A 21811-nucleotide genomic window follows, 5' to 3' on the forward strand; every position below is an offset into this window, starting at 1 on the left:
TCTGAAGAAGGATCTATCACAACCCTATAACCTCTTTACATACACATAATGCATTTAATTTTAATAATTATCAACTGCTATGAAATGCTTCCTTTAATCCTCAGTAAGACCAGTGAACGAGGGAAAGTGTTACTGCTGGGACAAAAATTTCACTGCAAATTACACACTGGAGAAAGCCAACTCTTCCTATTTCACAAAGTTAGCTGTGGCCAGTGTTTGTTATTTTATTATTTTATTTTATTTTTACCATTATTCTCATTTTCTCTCTAAGGAACAGAAAAATTTCAAAATCTTATATTCCTAATATAGTAAATAGCCAACATTTGGAAAATGCATTGAATTTTCCACGTAACTGAGCACTTAGTGTAAAGATGTGTAGGTAGGACTTTAATAAACACATAACCTGAACTCAAATGTTCTCAAGTATAATTGTTAAGCCTGTCAAGGGCAGGCATTTTTCTTAGCATTTCTCCACTAAACAGAAGTCTTGGAAAACTTGTTCCCTTAAAATACTTAAGAAGTATTTTTGAAATGCATTTGAATTACAATTTTGTATCAAATAACTGACCAGTAAGACATCTCTGATACTTGGCCTGTTAAGATGTATCAGTTACTCTCTGAATGTAAATGACTGTAAGGAATTGGCAAAAGAGCTTTAAGCTGCTCTAAATATGATGACACAATTTATTGCAATGGTGGTACTGCTAGTGTGGAGACGTGGCAGATGCTTCTTGATAGAGGAGCCAAAGATTCATGAGATGTAATTCCAGATATCACAGTCATAAAGTGTCATTAGATAAACCATCGCCACCCAGAGAATGTGAGTAAAATAGCTTGTCTTGTACAGGGAATTCTCTTCATTTATAGTGTTAAACTTTCATTTTTCTTTTTCTGGGAGCTATTCTCTCAAACATTTGTATTCTGATTAATTTCTTACTATGCCAGTAGGGATTTTCACCACATACACTATGTAAATAACATGCAGTATTTGGCAAAGTGGTTGTCAAAGATAGCTATTTTCCTTGAGGCATGTCATTTTAAATCTATGCTTAAGTTTCTGACGTCCAGGAGATACGTGTCAACCGGGAGGCATTTACTGTAGGGGTAGAAAGGAGGAGAGCCTAGCTTTCACTTACAATAAGAGGATTCCAATTAAAGATATTTGTGGCAAAATTAGAAATGAGGATATGGAAAAATAGGTTTTTGACTAATACTTTTATGTGAGGCAAATAACAGATGTTGCTTGAAAAATAATACCTCTTATTGATGTTTGAATATGTTGAAAGGGGCTAATTTTCAAAATCAGCAATTATTTTTTATTATCATAATAATAGATAACAAATTCTTTGGTATTACAGATAGCATTTTAAAAGTTTAGGCTGCAATCTAAAATGAAATGTTCCAGGAAAATTTTGTGTTCAGTTTATAAAATATATTTCCATTAACAAGTTGGACTGACCAGCCATGATGTAAATATTTTTATTACATTTCTGACAATAAAATTCAAATTTTCGTTCCCAATAGTCTAAATTTCGTTATTAATGAAAATCTAGCCAATGAAAGCTCTAAAAAGTAGGCTATTAGTTTCTGTTGTTGTTTTGGGGGGCTGTTTTTTTCATAAGAGGGTCTTGCTATGTTGCCCAGGGTGGAGAACAGTGGCTATTCACAGGTACACTACAGACTCAAACTCCTGTCCTCAAGCAGTCTTCCTGCTTCTGCCTCCTGAGTAACTGGGTCTACAGGTATGTGCCACTGCACCTCGCCCCAGAACTTTTGGAAGCTGAGGCAGGAGGATTGCTTGATGCCAGGAGTTTGAGATCAGCCTGAGCAACATAGCAAGACCTTATCTTCACAAAAAATAAAAATAAAAAAATTAGCCAGAGGTGGTGGCATGCACCTGTAGTCTCAGCTATTCAGAAGGCTGAGGCAGGAGGATCGCTTGAGCCCAGGAGTTTGAGGTTGCAGTGAGCTATGATTACGTCACTGCACTGCAGCCTGGGCAACATGGAGACCCTGTCTCTAAAAACCCAACCAAACAAAAACCAACCAACAAACAAACCAAAATAGGACAGTCAAACACAATGATACCAGAGTACATGAATGCTGTTAATATGGAATATTCCAGGGTTTTGACTATTATGTTATATTAATGATATAGAAAGCAAGCAGCTCTGCTGAATATGGCTATCAATTATAAGAGAAGTAGATAGATACTGATTCATTTCTAAATGAAGAACTAAAGTTAGATTATTTATCTCTAAGTATAGTGTCATGTATACCAAACATTCCAAATTAACTTTTAATATTTGAAAATAGAAAATAGGTAAATAATGGTCAAATGAAGCAAAACCATGGAAATAAAGAGTGAATATTAAAATTACTAAAACTATAGCTTGGCCTTTTATTTCTTAATTAGTTTTAACACCCCCAGATAAAAGTCAGAGGCCTGAAATGTGGATTTCTTTTTGTATACATCTATTCTATTCAGTAGGTATCTTGCCATGAATCATCAAAATTGTCTTGCAAATTGGCATATTTGTGTAATGAATGTTTACTTTCTCAAAATGTTCTCAGTACAATCTCCACATTTAAATTAATTTGTGCCAATGTCACAGGGCAACAATCACAGAGCTGATACACCAGCAAATGGTTGAAATCACAAAATGGAAGAATCCCTGCGGTTATGAAAACTGAGCTTACATTTCCTCAAACTAGGCACAACGTGGATCCCTAAGAACCAGGGAGGAAACTGAGCTTTATTATTCAGTTACTTGTCTGGGATTATTTTCTTATTTCAGTGCTCTATAAAGAGCCAAAGAAAGGCTATTAGCCAATCAGCCATGGTTTTCTTTTATTTCTGCTTAAACAAATCAGTGATCTGGAACCAGAAAAGCTCTGCTCAAATAAGAATTTCACTGGACCAATTGCAAATGACATTAGAATGAAATTGTTCAGAATGCATTTGATGGTAATTAACATTTTCTGCTGTGCTAACTATTGCCTTGAAGTGAGTCACTTGGAAACTGGAACAAATACACTCTGGATAGGTTCTAAAGCTTATATTTTAAAATCAGATGGGTTATTCTACCATTACAATTTCCCTATTGTTAAAATATGCAAGGATACCAAGCGTTCTTGACATTGAAGTGTTATCTTTTTCTCTTTCTGACTGAAATAAATGTGAAGACTGTGAAGGCCATAGAGATAAACTTCTAACTTGGAAAACTATATTTAAAGGTTTATTTATATGTATGATACTATGTACAAAAATTATCTTAAATTTTCTATTTTAGGTAATGATGAGATTTTGTTATATTTTAAATATTGAGCCTGTGAGACTATGCTATTTCTAACCTAGAAAATTTTTCTTCTTGACCATATATTAATGAATACAGAAACAGATTGGCAGAAAGGATTAGAAAGAAAATCTATTGTTTTAATGATTACAGTATCAAAATAACAAAATGTTACTAACAATTGGTATCTTTAGGAATTATTTATCAAACCAAGCAATAATTTTAATGATTCTGAATGTGTTGTTTTTGCAGCAAAATGTTCTATATAATAAACAAGCAGAGTATGGGACACCTACACATCCCCTACATTGTATCATGAAGTGAGACAATGATTTTTTTATAATATCTATGATCACCTATTTATATGCTTTTTTTTTTAACTTCAAGATTGAAAACAGGAAAATATATAGTTTTGGAAGTGAAACCAAACTTGGATAGGCTCACCAAGCTGATTTGCTGATGTGAATATGGTAAGGTTTCAAGTGTGCTTGGAAGAAAAGGGGAAATGAACAAAGTGCTGTTTCTGTGGGCTCAGATTCACGGCAGAACAAAGCATCCACGATGTTCAACCCCAGTGAAGCTGTAGCACTAGATCAGCTTCCAACCTTCACAGTCCAAAGACAGAAGGATGGTTTTTGCATAAATACGACAATGCAGTGAAGACATCCCAGTGGAGGGACAATGGGTGTTTGTTATCATTTACTGTATGTGTTTTTCTTTTTATTTCCTGTCAAATTCCATAGTCTGAAAGTGGTATGAAGTGATTGTCATCTTTTTTTTTTTTTTTTGAGACAGAGTCTCACTCTGTTGCCCGGGCTAGAGTGAGTGCCATGGCATCAGCCTAGCTCACAGCAACCTCAAACTCCTGGGCTTAAGCGATCCTCCTGCCTCAGCCTCCCGAGTAGCTGGGACTACAGGCATGGGCCAACCATGCCCGGCTAATTTTTTCTATATATATATTTTAGCTGTCCATATAATTTCTTTCTATTTTTAGTAGAGATGGGGTCTCGCTCTTGCTCAGGCTGGTCTCGAACTCCTGAGCTCAAACAATCCACCCGCCTTGGCCTCCCAGAGTGCTAAGATTATAGGTGTGAGCCACCGTGCCTGGCCTGATTGTCATCTTTGACATGGATAATTTGAACAGTAATGGATTTCTCTCTGAAATGCCATGTTTTCAATTTGACTGAAGTGCACAGGTAGACATACGCTGCTTTTTGTCCTTTTCAGCTAAAAGATCTCAGAGAACACCGAGAATCCTAGTCACCAATCAGCTGTCACACTTTAGTGGCTCCATGAAGGGAGCATATTCTAAGACCTTATGAAGGCACCACTTAGGACAAAAATCTTTTGTGCGATCTGGGTCTAAATGTTCAAAGTCCAGGATTAATCATTGTTATTAAATTATTCTAAAATTAGGCTTAGTGAGTTTCAGGCTTAACTAAACTCCTCTTGAAATCTTAAAATCACTTCTTAAGAAGGCCATGAGAACTTCAAGCTTGTTCCCCAAAGGCTATAGGCCATGCCACACAGCATTTGTTTGTATTCTAGTGAAAACAAAATGGAAATCAGCATCTTCATTATTTTCAAAAATAAAAAAGTACTAAGATGATTATTAATGAGATCCATAACAAAGTACTGAGTGATTTTCATTGTGGATTTATGTGTAACATGGAATATTTTGATAGCATCCATTTTACTTATATATTAAAGTCTTTGCTCTTCAGGAAAAAAAGATAATATTAGGTTGAGATAACAAAAATAAGCCAAAGCAAGATCTACTTGAAAATATTAATGACATAATAAGGGAAAATACACATTATAGTTACTTACTAGGAAGTTCTGGTGTAGGAGTTGGGATCAAAGTTGGTTCTGGATAAAGACTCTCATTGCAAATCCCATGTGTTAGGCTAATGTCATCCAATGCTATATCACTTAGGTACTGTTTTTTAAAGGCATTAAAAGCAACCTGAAATTCAGAGAGGTATATGCAATGATTCCACTTTAATATTCTCTGATTTGGTCCTTCTTCTTGTGGCCCAATATCCTGTGGAGAATCCATATTGCCATCTCCAATATACAATGTCCAATGACCACATAGTGAAATATTGATGGATCATGCTTTTCAAGGCCTTCTGCTGAACACAACTGCCTTATTATGTGTTTATACTGGCTAAATTTTCACTCCTGTCTTCCTTCTGAGTAAGGCAATATTGTTACAGTTTCTGTCTCTCTTTCTTTCTCTCATGAAACTGTCGTACTCCAGTGTACTCTGTCATACATACACATTGTCTAGCAAGGAAGAGCAACTGTCTCCCAGATTTCTCCTCTTACCAATATTAGAAATCCAGGTAGCTATCTGCCTTCTTAGAGCATACAAGCCCTGAAGAGAAGACCCACTGATTAGATAATTTAAATGGAAGGAGAAAAGAACAAGAGAAAAGTATGAGTATAATATGAACATTCAGTGTCAGCTGGTACTGTTCATAGTTCACCCAGGGTGTTGGTGTGGGCTACTGCGTGAGGATGCTGCCCAAAGGACACAAAGCCGGATTTGGGAGAAAAGTCCAGTCGTCAGATATTAGGTTCTCAGGGACAGTGGGTTTTTAGCTGCACTTTGCTGGATCCTCTCCAGAGGAGAGATAAAAGGTAAACTTAATGCCTGCCACATGCTAATTGCTATGCTAGGCACATGGTATACATTATTGTATTTAATTTTTCAACCCTACTGTATAGTCATCCATTCACTCAGTTGTTCATTCATTCTATGTCAAACACTATTCCAAATAGGTATTATTTTCTTCTTTTCATGTATGAGGTAATTAAGTTTCAAGAGGACTACAGTGACTTGCTCAAGATTTCACAACAAAGTGGCAAAGGCAACATGCAAATATATTTGTAGAACTTAATACTCCTACTCCTCTGATGAGCTAACTCTCAAAAAATGGACTCAATTATATCGCTTTAGCAAAATTGCTCAGTGAGTTGAGCCAGATTTGGCCACTGCAATACTCATTTCCCAGCTTCTGCTATCTCTTTGTTCTCTGGATATTTAATTTTTTTCTTATCTTTCCTTCAATTGTTGGAAAGTTGGAGAAGAAAACTTCACAGAAAAGGATAGAATCAGAAGAAAGAAAAGAAGGAAAAAGGAAGAAAGAAAGATGGGCCCAAACCAGATGAGAGTCATTGACTATTGCCTGCCTTACACCAGTCATGGGAAGACCTGAAGCCTGTGATGATGACAGTACCTATCCAAATATACATCCTACAAAAGTGATACTATCTTGTTTGAAATTACTCAATTAGAACATTGTTAATTTGATCAAACTAATAGCCTATATTATCCTATAATTTAATTGCAAAGACCCTTAAGAAGAAAACACATTAAACTCTTATCTGAAAAATTAATTCACCTTAATGTGAAATAAATGATCAGAGACTTCCCAATGATACAGCTAATATAATTTGTTTCTAAAGGAAATATATGGAGATTAAATCAGAGTGGAACAGAATGGGTAGATACCTATGGGCATAGATGTTCTCATAGGAAAGGATAGAAAAGTGCAGGACTGGCCTAGGTGGTGTTTGTGAAAAGTGGAAAGTCCTAGCTAGGTAAGCAGAGGATATAGGAAGAAACGGTTTGCCTATGCTAGAAAGCGGCTGAAGAAAGCTGAAATGTCCTACAAGGTTTCAATGGATATTATAGGCCATTATAAACCATATTTCGTGTAGTAAATTGTTCCTCAATAAGTGGTTTTTAATAAGTCAACAAATAAATGAAAATAAAAGTATTCAAATATAAAAATGTAGGTAGATTAGGAAAGTGGAGAAAGTGACCCGGCTATCTTCAGAAAATAATTTAATTTTTGCATGCTACCACCATAAATATAATTGTATCATCATAAAAAGAACCCAAATATAAATCACAAAGTGTTTTGCAAACCTTAAATTCAACTGTTTCATTTAATGTTACTTGTCCATAATTCCAATTTTCTCCATAATTTCCTTCCTTGTGGAAAATTGTTTTCTCCATGTTTTGGTCACTGCTGACATTAATGTTTAATTTATAGACATTTTCACCATACATATAATACCTAATTTGGAAACAAGCAAAAAATATTTGAATTCCTTCAACATTAGAATAAATACATTTTATGGTTTTTGTAATTCCTTTACTGTCTTTGAAATACTCTTTTTTCCCCTTGAATATGGGAGGTGCTAGGGAAGGGAGGGGGAATCTACCAGTGTTTTGTTGCTTTATAAATTGGAAAAGTAATAGCACATGCATTAAAACTTCAGCCAACATCTTAGTGAAATCTGTACCCAGTAACCTGAGAAAGACAATGTTAACTCATTAAATAAGACAGCATTTAACATGTGTCTATAACATACCAGAAACTAAGGCAGACTGGTTCCAATGTGGGGTCCAAAGGAAGGCTTAAAAGTCCCACTCTTTCTTGTCTCCCTCCTGGTCCAGTTGGAGTAGAAATGTAAAATCCTGTTTGAATAACAAAAAAGTTTTTATACCACTTATGTATTGCATTTTCATCCTTTGTAAGCAGAAAAGAGAAACCTTAAGATGAAAATATAAGGAAAAATTTTGATATAATGGACAGGGTACTAGACTTGAGCCCAGAAAGCAACATCTTTGCTATAACAAATTGTTATTTAGGAAATTGCTTCACATCTCTGGACCTCACACTTTATTAAACGAGAGCTTTGAACTAGAGGTCACCAAGGATATATCAAATTCTGACATGTTATGAGTCATTATATTATCAGGCCCAAATACCACTTTAATTCCACTTTACTAGATGTTTTGATTAATTCGCATCTTTCAAAACAATCAGTAGTACATGAGGATATTTACATATGTTGACTAACTCATAATATACAAAAGAATTTAAACACAAAATTACCTGAAGGCACAGGTAAGAGTTTCAAAGACTCAGTTTTAGATTCCACTGGGTACACTGCATATCTCTAAATATGCCTGATTTTATAATAATTTCATCTTCCCTTATTTCTTTGAATGATACCTAATCAGATCATGGAAGAGCAGGAAGCATGCTAATCCATATAAAAGCTTTCAAAATAGCACAAGCCACTGCATAAAGTGTTTTCTTGTCTGGAATTCATTATTCCAACCAATGATTTGAGTCATTTGAAGTGTGCCGAGTTGCTGGGATAAGAACATCTTGAGCATTTTCTTAGGGGAATTTATTTTATTCTTAGTTTGCCACTCTTAAAGTTATGACAGGAAGCAAGAATCATGTAACAAAATACAATATAAAGCAAATGAAATATCGGATTAATCCAGTTTGATTGAAATGCAATTTTTATGAAATGCTGAAATTTTGTGTTCACTTGAAATCAACCATCTACTCTCTTGTGGTTTCTGACAGAAAAATATAGGCAAGTTTGCATATAAAATTCATGCTCATTCATTTATAACATGTAAAGTAAAAACAAGACATGAAGAAAAGAAATACTAGTAAAACTGCTTATAGATATATCAATGCATATTTAGACCAGTGAGGCAAAAATTATTCAGAATAAATGAGTGTTTTATCATGGTGAATTTGTGGCCAAATGATTTAATAAATGCAATATATACATAAAATATACACATACACATATATACACATTTCATTTAGACTACAAAATGTAAAAATAAAAATAAATGTGTTTAAGATTTTATATTTTTAACACATTTCTCATATTTTACATAATGCTGTGATATTTCATGGGTACGTACTTTAGCTATTTAGTTAGTCTTCAATTATACAACATAATGAAAAGAGTAGCATAGATACAGAGGAGAGATTCCAGAATCCACTCTCTAAATGCCCAACTCAAAATTCCTTTTGAGTTGACCTTAGTTTTGGTTGCTTAGAATGTAGTTGGGGAGGAAATAATTAAAATACCACTGAATACATGAATAAATATTGAAATGGTTAGTCTAGTCAGACTAGTCTAGTCATTTCTAATTAGCTGAAATTATATAACATAAACACACATAATACTACTATACATTTTGCCCATGTTCATAGTCAATTAGTTATAATTTGAAATATTTGGTTTACTTATTGAGTAGTAATATATTTAGAATTTTAACTATGATCAAGATATGATTCTATGACTTTATGTCAGTGACCAGATAAAAGATAATTAATTATATAGACTATAGTACACTGTAAATTTTGCATAAACACAGTATAGTAAATATCATATAAAAGTGTATATTATGGAATTATAATAAAATACAGAACATTAAATTATTATTTCTGTGGCCAGCTAAATTCTTCAGTTAACAATTTAGAAGATGAAGGAAATCCTTCATAAAATTACAAATTTTAAAAATAGAGATTTGTAGTTTACACAAGAATTACTGGGTCTAATCACCCATTCATCCTTAAATTTCATGCCAATAATAGTCATTTGACCTGTTTTTAACACATGCCTCAGATGCAGCAGGAATCATTGAATTCCAAGGAAGCCCATTCAATTTCAACGTGGTTGGAAAATTCCTTTATTTTTAAATATTAAGCTAATCTGCACCTATCATATCTAATTTTGCCTTCTGGGACTATCTAAATAAGATGTTATCTGTAATAACATCTAATAAGATGTTATTTGTAGCTCTACAAATATTTAAAGGCCACTGTTAACTCTCTCCTAAGTCTTCTCAAGATTATCTATCCTTTTTGCTTTTATTAATTTTAATAAAGCACAATTTCAGTTTGCTTCTTCAATTTGATTAGCTCAAAATCAGTTGTATATCCAGTTTGTTCCACTCAAAGTGTGGACACAGGACATTCACACAGTATTTCTGTTGAAGAATCTTACCGGGTGGAGGAGTAGGAATTTGAGGTCATTTAAATCAAATTGCTAACTCTTTCAGAAAGCCTTTCAATTAAGAGTGACTATTTCTTTTGAATTCTCAGTGGCATTCTGTACTTCTCTGATGTCAATTAGTATATTCTATTGTGTATTTTATCTATGTTTATATGTGCATGCTTAAACTTGGTAGAACTTTGGGAAAAAGAAAAACACCTTGTTCATTTTTTTATTCTCTATATTGAATTAGCTGAATGTTGCTTCATATATTATTGTTACACTGATTTGACTGGCTTTTAAATTTATTCAAGTTCTACACTAAAGGAATAGATATTTTCCATAACCACGTGGTAATTTATGTGGTCAAATAATAATTTCTTTTAAAATCCTTCAACTTTCTTGAAATATCTTCTAGAGCTCCTGGGATTAATCTCAGAGTCATCTTAAAATTCATAAAATTAAATATATTTTGTTAATTTAAGCACACAGTGAATCTCTTTCTTGAGCCATTAGGTTTTTCTTACAACTTCCTTCTATCAATTTTTTTCCTTTTTATTTCTCCATGAACTAATCTAACCTTTTCCTCACCCAACACCCCTATTACAGAGCAAAAGTGCTGGGCGTGTGCTGATGCTGATGTAGAGACAGCAGAAACTAGAGACATAGTAGAACTTTCTGGAAATTTTGAGATCCCTCTCAAGAAGGAAATAGGCTTATACAAATGGCTTTGTGAATTTTTTTTCCTTCATAATATTATGGGGGTACACACATTTTGGTTACATAATTTGTGAGTTTTAAGTGCACATGCAAAATTAACTGAACCTAGTAGATAAATATTATCGAAAGTTTAGATTGGCAAATGGTGCAAGTTTAGTCAAATTCTATCAATATTAGAGAGCAATATTATTTTCTAAAATTCAACATCACAGGAAAGACAAGAAAATGAAGATGGTATTACTTTGCAAACATTGAAGTTACACTAATCTTAGAAAAAGTTTATATGCTAAATGAAATGCAGATATCTAAAAGACCCAATATACTTTAAAAATTGAGCAAAATAACTATTTTCCTCACCATACTACTTAGAACTTCAGCCGACTTGTGTCTCTTGAATACTTTTGTGGCATGAAAGGAAAATAGTTATAATACCTAATGTTTATATAGCACTTTCCATGTGCCAGAGATTTTTCTGAGTTTTTTTTTAAACATAGTAATCAATTTAATGTTCATAGCATACTTTCAAAGACAGGTCTATCATCATCAACCCCACTTTCCAGACAAGGAAATTGAGGAAGAAAGAAAGGTTAGAAAACTTGCCTAAATGGCAGGGCTGAGATTTAAACCTAGCTGAAACTCCAGAGTCTATATTTTAAGGATCTTTACTACTAAACTATGTTACCTCCCAAAGTGTTTAAAAACAATTACGATTTTGTTGAGAAAGGCAAGGAAAGAAACGCTTTCTTTGAGCTGTCTAGCTCTCCGTGGCCCCTACATTTCTGAAGGTTTCACAGGTTCCTAACCTTGTTTTCCTGGAGTTTTCTGATCAAATGGGCCACTTCTGAGCACCCCAAGACACTGCCCTGCATCAACGGCACCATCTCCCTCTGAGCACTGACAATGCAGAGAGTTTGGAGCCACTGCTCCATCAGGAGAGGATTCTTCACAAGGACTAGGGAACAGGAGGCTTAGATAGTCTTCCCTAAAGCAATATTAATTCAAAATTTATCTGTTTCTTCTAGGCTTTCCTATCATTTAAAGTAAAGGCAAAGAATTGAAACAAACAAGAAACAATAACAAAAAACCCTGCATGGATCAAAGGACCACCAGGAGAGATTTATTATAATTCTCTTCCATTTCATAGATAGGCTGTTCTGACACATAAAAAAGCAGATTAGAAGAAAAACGCCCCGTGAGGGGGCATGACTGGTAGATTATAAAATCACAGGTATTAGAGTTGGAGAGGACCTATTAAACCCCACCATCAGTCCTCATTACAGGACTTGTCTAATTTTAAATAACTCCTGCTACCTGACTTTCTCCTGAAACTCCATTTCCAACTCAACTATTTAAAACTTCCACTTGACATTCAACCTATTTCACTTTGGTCAGCTTCATCTTATTTTTTTCATTATTTAATCTGTTGGCAAACCGAAACCAATTTTCTCCTGTAATGTACTTATACTCTTCAAATATCAGTGGAATTATTTTATCTCTTATTATGATGACATAAAAGTAGAAAAATGATAATTTGAACATCAAAGATTTCAACTACATAAAAGGTATCTGTCACAGTCAATATATATAAATGCTTTCTGCAATTTCCTCTAACTATTCTTGTCCAAGTGCGGGAGAGACATTTTATTTATTACAGTAAAGGAAAAAAAAAGATCAGATTATTTGACTCTTCTAGGTCAGGCCTCTGAAGGGTTGGAGTGATTATCACTTGGGAGTTAGTCTTCATCTGTTCAGGTTACTAATTTATCCACGGAGGATCAGGCTTTGGGAGATAACTTATTCAAAGAAAATTTAATTATGTATGAGGCTATTCATGCCATCACTTTCAACACTAAACATTTTTGGTCTTATGGGATCACCCATCTACACAGAGCACATTTTTATGTGTAGGTCCACACTGGTAACTAACTGAGCAGGATCCGGTTGGCTTCGCTTTCAGAATAAACCTGGAATCTGACCTCTTCTTGCCACACCTGCTCCCTCTGATTTGAGCCCTGAGACAACATCTCTGGGTTAGGTGATAAATTTCCACCGTTTTCCCTTCAACACTCTTGCCCTTCCACAAACTTTTCCTTGCCTACCAGTCAGAGTGAATCTTTTCACATTTGTGCTCAAGAACTTTAACTGGCTCCTTGTTGAGAAAGTCAAGGCACCAGAAGCCCCATCGTCATCTGGACCCTGCTGCTCTCCTGGCTTACCTCCCAACAGGTCAGATATGCTCCCTCTGTCTGGAATAATTGACATGGCAATCCTTTCAGTTTCTTAAAGTTTCTATTCAAATGTCACTGTTTCAGTGAGGCCTAAATCGATCACCCTATTTTACTTTGCAATAGCACCTTAGCACCTGCCTTTCCCTTTTCCCTTACCAAGCTTAATATTTTCCCAGAGTTCTCATCCACATTTAATATACTAAAAAAATTACTTTTTATGTATATTGCTTATTTTTTTTTTTTGTTAAAATATGTGTTCCATGAGAGCAGAAAGTCTGGTTTATTTTGTTCACAGATATATTTCAAGTGCCTTGAATAGGGCCTGGGGCTTAATAAATGCTTCTTGAATAAGGGAGTAAAAGAATAAATTACAATGGACATGTGCTTAGATTACTTTCTTATAAACTATTTCATTTAGTCAATAACTTATGCAGAAATCATTTGAGTGAATGTAGTAGACATTCATTTATACATTCAAAAATAATTTTGCATGTTAATTAAATTCAGGCACTGAGAATATCCTAGGAATTCAAAGATAAAAAAGTGTAGGTTTTCATTCCTGAAAGAATACTGTGGTGAAAAGAAACAAGTAAGGAAATATAATGCCACATGACGGAAGACACAAAAGTATTGCTTAGATATTTAATGGAAAAGAAGTTTTGGAACTTGGAAGTTCTGGACAGACTTCACAGAAGTAGCTCATGTGATCTGTGCCGTCGATGTCTAGAACCACGCCTGATTAAAGAAGGCTTTTAATATGTATTTTGAATGGAATAGTATTCTTATCAGTAATGTATCAGCAAGTCATATTGTAAGATGGATTTTGTCTAAGAAAATATTATACATGCACAAATTTTCACTCTGTTCTTTTTCTAATTTTCCTTACTTTTAGAGATACATGTTCCTTCTAGATTTGTAATTCTTTCTTCAGTGATAATATTTGGTATTATGAATATCTGCTTCCCAGGCTTTCATGGGTGATCTTCCCACCACAAGTTCCTTATCTCCTGATATTTCCCCATGATTTCTGGTTTCTCAGTCAAATATTATTGTCTCTAATATTTCCACCTGGAATCCAATTCTAATATCTCATTCAGATCAGATGATAAATGTACTGACAAATCACAGCCCTGCCCTGAGGACCATGCTTTACAATCAGTCTTCCATAGGGCTTCCCAAAAGACATAAAGCTATCTACATTTCAATATATGATCTTGTATATTGAAAATTCTAAGTAATTCTTTAAAAAATATATCAGAGCTAACAAGTTCAGCAAGGCCGCAGTTTACAACATTAATATACAAAAATTCATTGGATTTCTGTGTACTAGCAATGAACAATAAGTAAATGAAATTGAGGAAAAGCAGACCAAAGTTCAGAAAAGTTAATTACTTCACAAGTTTACTTAGTTAATGATAAGTGGCAAATATAGAGTGACAACCTAGTCTTCTTGTCTCTAGTGTTCTCTATGTACTCCTCAATATTTTTTGAATATATAGGGTAAATGATACATTTCTTGAAACACACTCACTTTTAGTTGCCTATTTGATCACCATTTTTCATTTGAATGTATTTATTAGTCCATGATGTTAATAAAAAGAAAATCTGAAAAGGCTGTTTTGCATTAACGCTGCTCACTTTAAACTGCGGAACAACACACCTCTTTCCTTTTGATTTATGAATTAAATATGAATTATACCTGAAATATTGCCAAAAGTGTGGTCAAAATTTGGTCCTGTAAAAGGAGGAAAGGTAGTTCCCTGTACCCTTTCCCATTCATTATCATCATTTAGGTCCTGGATCCAGAAACAAAAGCCATCCTCAAAATTACAGTTAATTTTCTCATAATCTGTGAATTCAAAAAAGAATAAAAAGAAAAACTCAAATTTAGTCCACAATACTAGTAATTGTAATAAATTGCATTGAAAATAACCTTATACAGCTTATAATTGAGTGCCATGCACAAAATCATTCATTTTATTAATCTTAACTCCGTTTCATTCCATTTAGTTAACAAAAACAAATTTTTATTGCCAGTTGTGTTAAATTAATGGATTTCTTATAGCCCATAAGGACTTTAGCAAATACAAGCTTCTTGTTCTTTAATATTTACCTCTTATTTTCATTTCCCACACAAACTTTGTCCATATTTTTCTCTCCTCCTATTACTAAATTTAATACTTTGATCACAATTAAGTTTATGTGGAACTTTCTCTGAATTACTTTTATGCTAGTAAGTTTTTTTTACTTGGAATACTTACATAATATAAAATTTTAAATTTATTTTTATACTGATAATCTTTCTCAAATTGGTTATTCAACCTCTTTGAAGAACGTGAACTACTTTTTAATTTCTTATTTCTTTCTAAATATTAACTAGAGAGAGATATACATAAGAGATATTCATTAAAAGACTTATATAATGAAAATTTTGAGTTCTGATACTTTTAAAATTCCATTATAATATTAAGGCATCTGACAATTCAAAGGCTGAAAAATAAGTGATACTTACTATTAAGCTCACTGCTGTTAAATGTAGCATATGTTGCAATAAAGCCAACATAATCATTTTCATCAGATTCTATAAGAAAGGTGACAGTAACTTGGTTGGAAAAAATCCTAATTGTGCCAGGATTATTTTCCAAAATGGAAGCTACAAAAGAAAATGAATGACTGTTATATGTACATACATATCTATGTGTCCATCCATCTATCCATCCATCTATCCCCTGACCAGTCTATCAATTTATTCATTGATCTATCAATCTATCTGACATCACTCAGTTAAATAAAAGCATAGTCCTATGATTAATTTATTTTAATTCAAATATCTCTTCTCTTAAGAATTAAAAAACTTCAGGTCGGGTGTGGTGGCTCACGCCTGTAATCCTAGCACTCTGGGAGGCCAAGGCGGGCGGATTGTTTGAGCTCAGGATTTTGAGACCAGCCTGAGCAAGAGCGAAACCCCGTCTCTACTAAAAATAGAAAGAAATTATATGGACAGTTAAAAAAATATATAGAAAAATTAGCCGGGCATGGTGGCACATGCCTGTAGTCCCAGCTACTCGGGAGGCTGAGGCAGAAGGATTGCTTGAGCCCAGGAGTTTGAGGTTGCTGTGAGCTAGGCTGACGCCACAGCACTCACTCTAGCCAGGGCAACAGAGTGAGACTCTGTCTCAAAAAAAAAAAAAAAAAAAAAAAAGAATTAAAAAACTTCAAATTGTTATATATATGTAGGGTTTGAAAAAAGCCATGTTTTTTATTTTTAATTATTAGCTACATACACATACAAAAAGAAAAGATGTGTTCCTTTTCTGAAAAGTTTCCTGAAAGAAACACACAAGTTAAGCAGTTTTAAAAACTAAAAGTGAGTTTGGCTCTCTCAGGTATTTCCTGTATCACATTATCAGGGGCTAAAACTAGGTCACAATAATAAGGAGCAAAATGTATTTCTTTGTCTTTCTGTCCATATAGCTGTAAGACCTCAAAATAAAACTAGGATTACGATTTGTTTCTACAGCATTTTATACTGATTTTTACATTTTTATGTCTTGACTCTAAACTACTTAAGGGATATCTTTCCATTTTTGATCGTCGAAGGTTAATATAGTGCTTGGGATATAAAAAGTTCTAATATGTGATTTATAAAAATCATTGTATAAAATTTGTTTTTATAAAAATTTACAGCACGTATATTCTTAGAGGGGTGATACTGCCTCCACGGGGGTAAAAATTTGCTACCAGAACAAAACAGTCTTAATTTTTAAGTGTGCAAAGCTCAAATATACATAGAGTACATAAGTAGATATTCAGAATATGCTGTATTTGAAATATTAACATTTCGTATGGAACAGTTGGGAAAAAATGGTCTAAGAAGGTTTCTTAGTGGAGATGATAATGACAAAAAGGATTAAAAAACATTGGTTTAGCATTTTCGTTTGACAGTCTGAACTGCGCATTAGATTCAAGTCTATGAAAAGTACTACATTTGCAGATTGGACACAAAGCACCATTGTTATTTATTAAGTTCTGATAAAACTTTAATGAACTATTAAAAATCCTGTTCTCATTGTGTAGAAATTAGCAAACAATGTGATACATGTAATATAATTTCAGCAGAATCTAACAGAATATCATAAATAAGCATTTATTCACATCTTAATGCTTTTCCCCAAATGTATGTCATTCACTCAGTGTTTTCTCACAAATTATGTTCATTATTTATACTCTTCCCACCAGCATATGTAACTGTGTAATCTTAGTGGTTCTCATATTGAAAATCTTTATAGTTTGTAAGTGTTAGTCACTTAAGGGATGTGAACATTCTAGAAACTTTGCTGTAAACTTATCTGCCTTTCTGTCTTCCTTGCTTTCTATACCATAGCAATGGAGTTCTTTTGGGCAATGGCTTCTGGCTAGATTTGAACGTGGCTAGTGGTTCAATCACACCCATAATGGTTGTAAATGTGTTGGATCCACATGTTATTTATTGTTATTGCACTAGTCTAGGTAGTCCAGGAGTTTCTATCCTGAAGTCCATTAATTTGCTTCAGAGATATACACAAACCCCCAGTAATGGTGTAGAATATCTGTCTGTAGAGATTTTATAAAACTTTCATCAGACTCTTAAAGTGGCTTTGACTGAAAAGAGTCCCAGAACCACAGATCCAGTGAAAGCCATGTATCTTATGCATCCAGGATGGTGGAAGAGGGTTGTAGTTAAGAGCACAGGCTCCAGAGTGAGTATTCAATTTAGTTCTGGCTCCATGTCTTCCTAGACTTCTCTGTGCCTCTGTTTCGCGTGTTGTATTATAATTTTTTTTCCATAAAGATTTGTGATAAGGAGTAAATAAGTACTTTCCATGTGACACAGTGACTGCTGTATAGTAATTGCTTAGTGAATGCTAGTTATTCTCTATCTCACCAGCTAGGTTGTAAGCCCTGAAAAGGCAGAGATTATGACTTAATGCTTTCCGTGCCTCTGTCATTGTACCAGAGCACAGGAGACTTTTAATCAATATTTGAGTGTATATTAAAGATGTGAGTAAACAGTAATAGAGTTTGCCTGTCTAAAAGAAACAGAGCTGTGTCAAAAGAAAAAAAAAACCAATTACCTACTAACTTTTAAAGGCTGGATTTTTCCTGATGTTGTATTATAGCTGATAAAATAATTTTTTAAATAGTAATGCCTTAAGAAAACCCAGTGTCTTCTAAAAATCCAATACTTCTATGGATAGATATTAATTTACATAGTCTTGTCAAGCAGTCACACTTAAATGTGAATTAACTCATCATTTGTCCTCTAACAGCAAAGGCTCCGGTGCATAGGTTTTGTGAAAGAGAAAAGCAGGAAGTATGAAACAAATGCAGGGGAGTTTGGAAGGAGGGGAATGGAAGGGATGACCAACTTTATACAGAATAGGATTCAACAGATCTAGTTCAAAACTGTTTATTTTATCCAATTTATAAGAGTAAAAATGCTGCCATTACTATATCACCTTTATGATATGAAGAAGGTCTAATATATTCAACACACTTTATTGAGTACCCACTATTAATTTGTTATGGGTCCAAAGGCTGATGATAGGGAGAAAAAAATAACCAGGTTCCTATATTAGAAACATTCACATTGGCAAATTATAAAAAAATTAACTGTGAAATTATTAGATACGGGGGAAATGCTATGCGGGTACTGAGGAAGGAATCCTTAATTTTGCCAGGCACCATGATTGGGGAATATTTGAGAACTTCTGGAAGCAGAGACTCTTTAAACTAGTGCCTATTAAACTTTTTCACGTAATGTACCTCTTTAAACAGAAGTGAATGAATGGATACTTCTGAGTATACACAAGTGTCTTAATAAAAGCACAAAATTCATTGTGAATGATTTACCTTGAAAAATATTTGTATATGTTATTTAATTCCATATCCACAATATGATTATTTTTGTTGTAGGATAAATCAACAATTCAGGAAAACTCAGTATGCTTGTTACAAAGCTTTGGCTACACCTATGCATACTTTTGTGTGCTTCAGTTTTAAAAGCATGGCATTACACAACGTTAAGCTACAATATTAGCGATATATAGTCAGCAGTCCTGTGGAAATGGATACCAGCTAAGCACTTGCAATATAAAGAATGGTATAATACCTACACACTTAGAAACACGTTTCTGGGCTAGGCATAAAACCAATTTCAGTGTGCTAACCCAGGCTATTTTTGTTGTCTTTTTCTGAGGATGCATAAAAACATTTTATAGATTTTCCTGTACAAAACATTAAAGGAGCTTACTCACAATCTTCTAACCTTTCCATTGCAAGTATTGATAATTACTACCACCACTGAATTTAATATTGCACTTTCATCACTGAAATTTAAAGAAAACATTTTGAACTAACTTTCCTGGAATTTTATTCTGATTCACTTCAGTTTCCATAATTATTTGAAGACTCCATTGCAATCTATATTATCTTTCTTTATGTAATGTCCATCTTTCTTTGACACTTTTTACCAGTTAGAGTCACATCACAACATTTTTCATGACTTAAAAATGCCTTTAAAATTTGTTTATGCTGATTTACCCCTAATCAAGTATATGGCAACTATTTTATGGTACTGGATGGTTTTATTTCCTTATAGTCTCTCTAGATAATCCTATTTTCCCTAATTTAAGTGAAATATTTATAAATTTTCAACATGATGAAAATAATAACAGAATTTGAGATATATATTTTAAACTGGAATTTAATGAAAAAAAATCTTGTAAGCATCTCTCACATAAAGGAACTTGCTAAAACATCTACGAAAAGCTGGGCTTGTGAATTGAGAATGAAAGTATCAGTATTAGTTCAATACAAAATATTAACAACTTAAAAGCCATGATAGATATTACTTGTCTCTATATAGCATCATACTATACCAACATATGAAAGAAATATAAACATGTGAGTATAAATTTAAATCAACAAATATTGAGTTTCTGCAATATACTAAACACTGTGTTAGATGCTAGAGGTAAACTATTATTCGCTTTCCTAAAATAATTTATTTTTAAAATTTAACACCCAATACTCTTTATCACATTTTTTCAGGTTAAAATTCAATATTTAATTTTCAAAACTTTAAAATGGATTTTTATTTCAAAGATCTTAAAATTAAGCAAGTGCCTGTCATCATTTAAATACATATTCATAGATGTTTTTCTACTTGGATTTTTAATTTCTTATTACATTGTTGATATAATTGTGCATTATTCACACCACTAAACCTAATTATTCTAAAATTTATTTATGAATTACTGATAATCTAAGCATGTGAAAATAGTGTTTAGACAAATCATGGTATTTGAAGAGTAATGGAACATGAAGATAACTTACATCTACCACTTATTGGGCAACTAAATTCTATGAATTTATATTTTATCATTTGTATAGTAGAGATTACAATAGCAGCTACATTTGGGAAAGCATTAATTGAGTTAAAAATGCTGATAACTCTGCTTTACACATTGCAAATGATCAATGTATACTAAAATTTATTAATGCAACATATTTATATTGAAGATATTTATATGAACTAGCTTATTTGTCCACCTATGTAAACATTTATGTTGCTCATAATTTTAAGGAACTGCATTTATCAACTACAAAAATAGATTATGAAATGCTTGGTGAATTTATTTAAACCACATATGACTTACCATGAGTTCATATGTTTTATATATAACTCATTATTATATTTGTACTTGGGATTTCAAAGCACAACGAATAATTGCATAATTTCACTCTGTTTGAAGAAATGGAATTTTGGACTTGATTTCTGCCTCTAGCACTACCTCTGTGAACATGTGGTCATTGAACATCATAAGCCTCATTTTATTCTTTACTCATTTCACTCTAAAACATATTTTTCAGGTTTTTTGAAAAATATTAAATAAGAAAATCCACATAAATCACTCAGCATAGTGTCATATCAATAGCACCCAATAAAAATTAAATATTATTAGCATATACTTAAATATTTATCAAATCATTAAATCAATCAAAACTTTTATTAGAGAGAACTCAATTTTCATTACCCACAATATAATTTGAAAGGCAGAAATATTAAAATAAATGCCGTTAGTAAATAAACTTTAATCACAGGTGTCACTTGCAACCTCATCTCAGCTCAACACGACTATTTCTCCAATGTGTGAGTAAACTGATTATTCTCTAGGTTCCATTTCTACATTTTCTTCTTCATCCTCATTTTATTTCTTCCTGGAATTTTGTCCCTACTTTCACTGGCTGCCATGAAGAGTTTTGTGCATTTTGGGGCCAGACTGAACAAAGTGGGGGGGGGCAGATATATATTATTAGCGCATGTCCTGTCCTTTCCTCAGCTTCCCTCAGTGTCCGTGTATTAATGATAGATGGTCGTGTCGTAACAATATCATCCAAACCTACCATTTACTGAGCCTACCACGTGTGCTAGACACTGTTTTACCCATTTTATTAATATTAGTCCTGCAAGAGACTGAGGAGCCAAGCGCACACTAAAAAAAAAAAGAGCTGAGACTCTGTGAGTTTACAATCTACACGGTGTGTGAGAAAAATAGAATAGTAATTTTCAGGGCTTGTCTGAATTTTGCTTAACAGGCAGTAACATTTCAACAACACATGGTAACCCAATATATAATTATATTTCTTTGGCAATCTTCACATGATTTTTTAAGACATCACTTAGAAAAC

General features: G+C 33.4%; 1 protein-coding gene across 1 annotated transcript in view; it reads right to left on the reverse strand.

The window, feature by feature from the left end:
• Positions 1–21811, reverse strand: part of TMPRSS15 (transmembrane serine protease 15) — a 138461-nt gene that overhangs the window by 52049 nt on the left and 64601 nt on the right. Inside the window, exons 9-13 of the mRNA XM_045568726.1 lie at positions 15591–15731; positions 14778–14927; positions 7686–7791; positions 7237–7387; positions 5127–5262 (exon numbers count right to left, since the gene is read on the reverse strand). Coding sequence (XP_045424682.1) covers positions 5127–5262; positions 7237–7387; positions 7686–7791; positions 14778–14927; positions 15591–15731 — 684 coding nt within the window. The remainder of the gene's footprint in view (positions 1–5126; positions 5263–7236; positions 7388–7685; positions 7792–14777; positions 14928–15590; positions 15732–21811) is intronic.

This window comes from Lemur catta, chromosome 1 (assembly GCF_020740605.2).
Source record: "Lemur catta isolate mLemCat1 chromosome 1, mLemCat1.pri, whole genome shotgun sequence".
NCBI classification, from domain to species: domain Eukaryota; kingdom Metazoa; phylum Chordata; class Mammalia; order Primates; family Lemuridae; genus Lemur; species Lemur catta.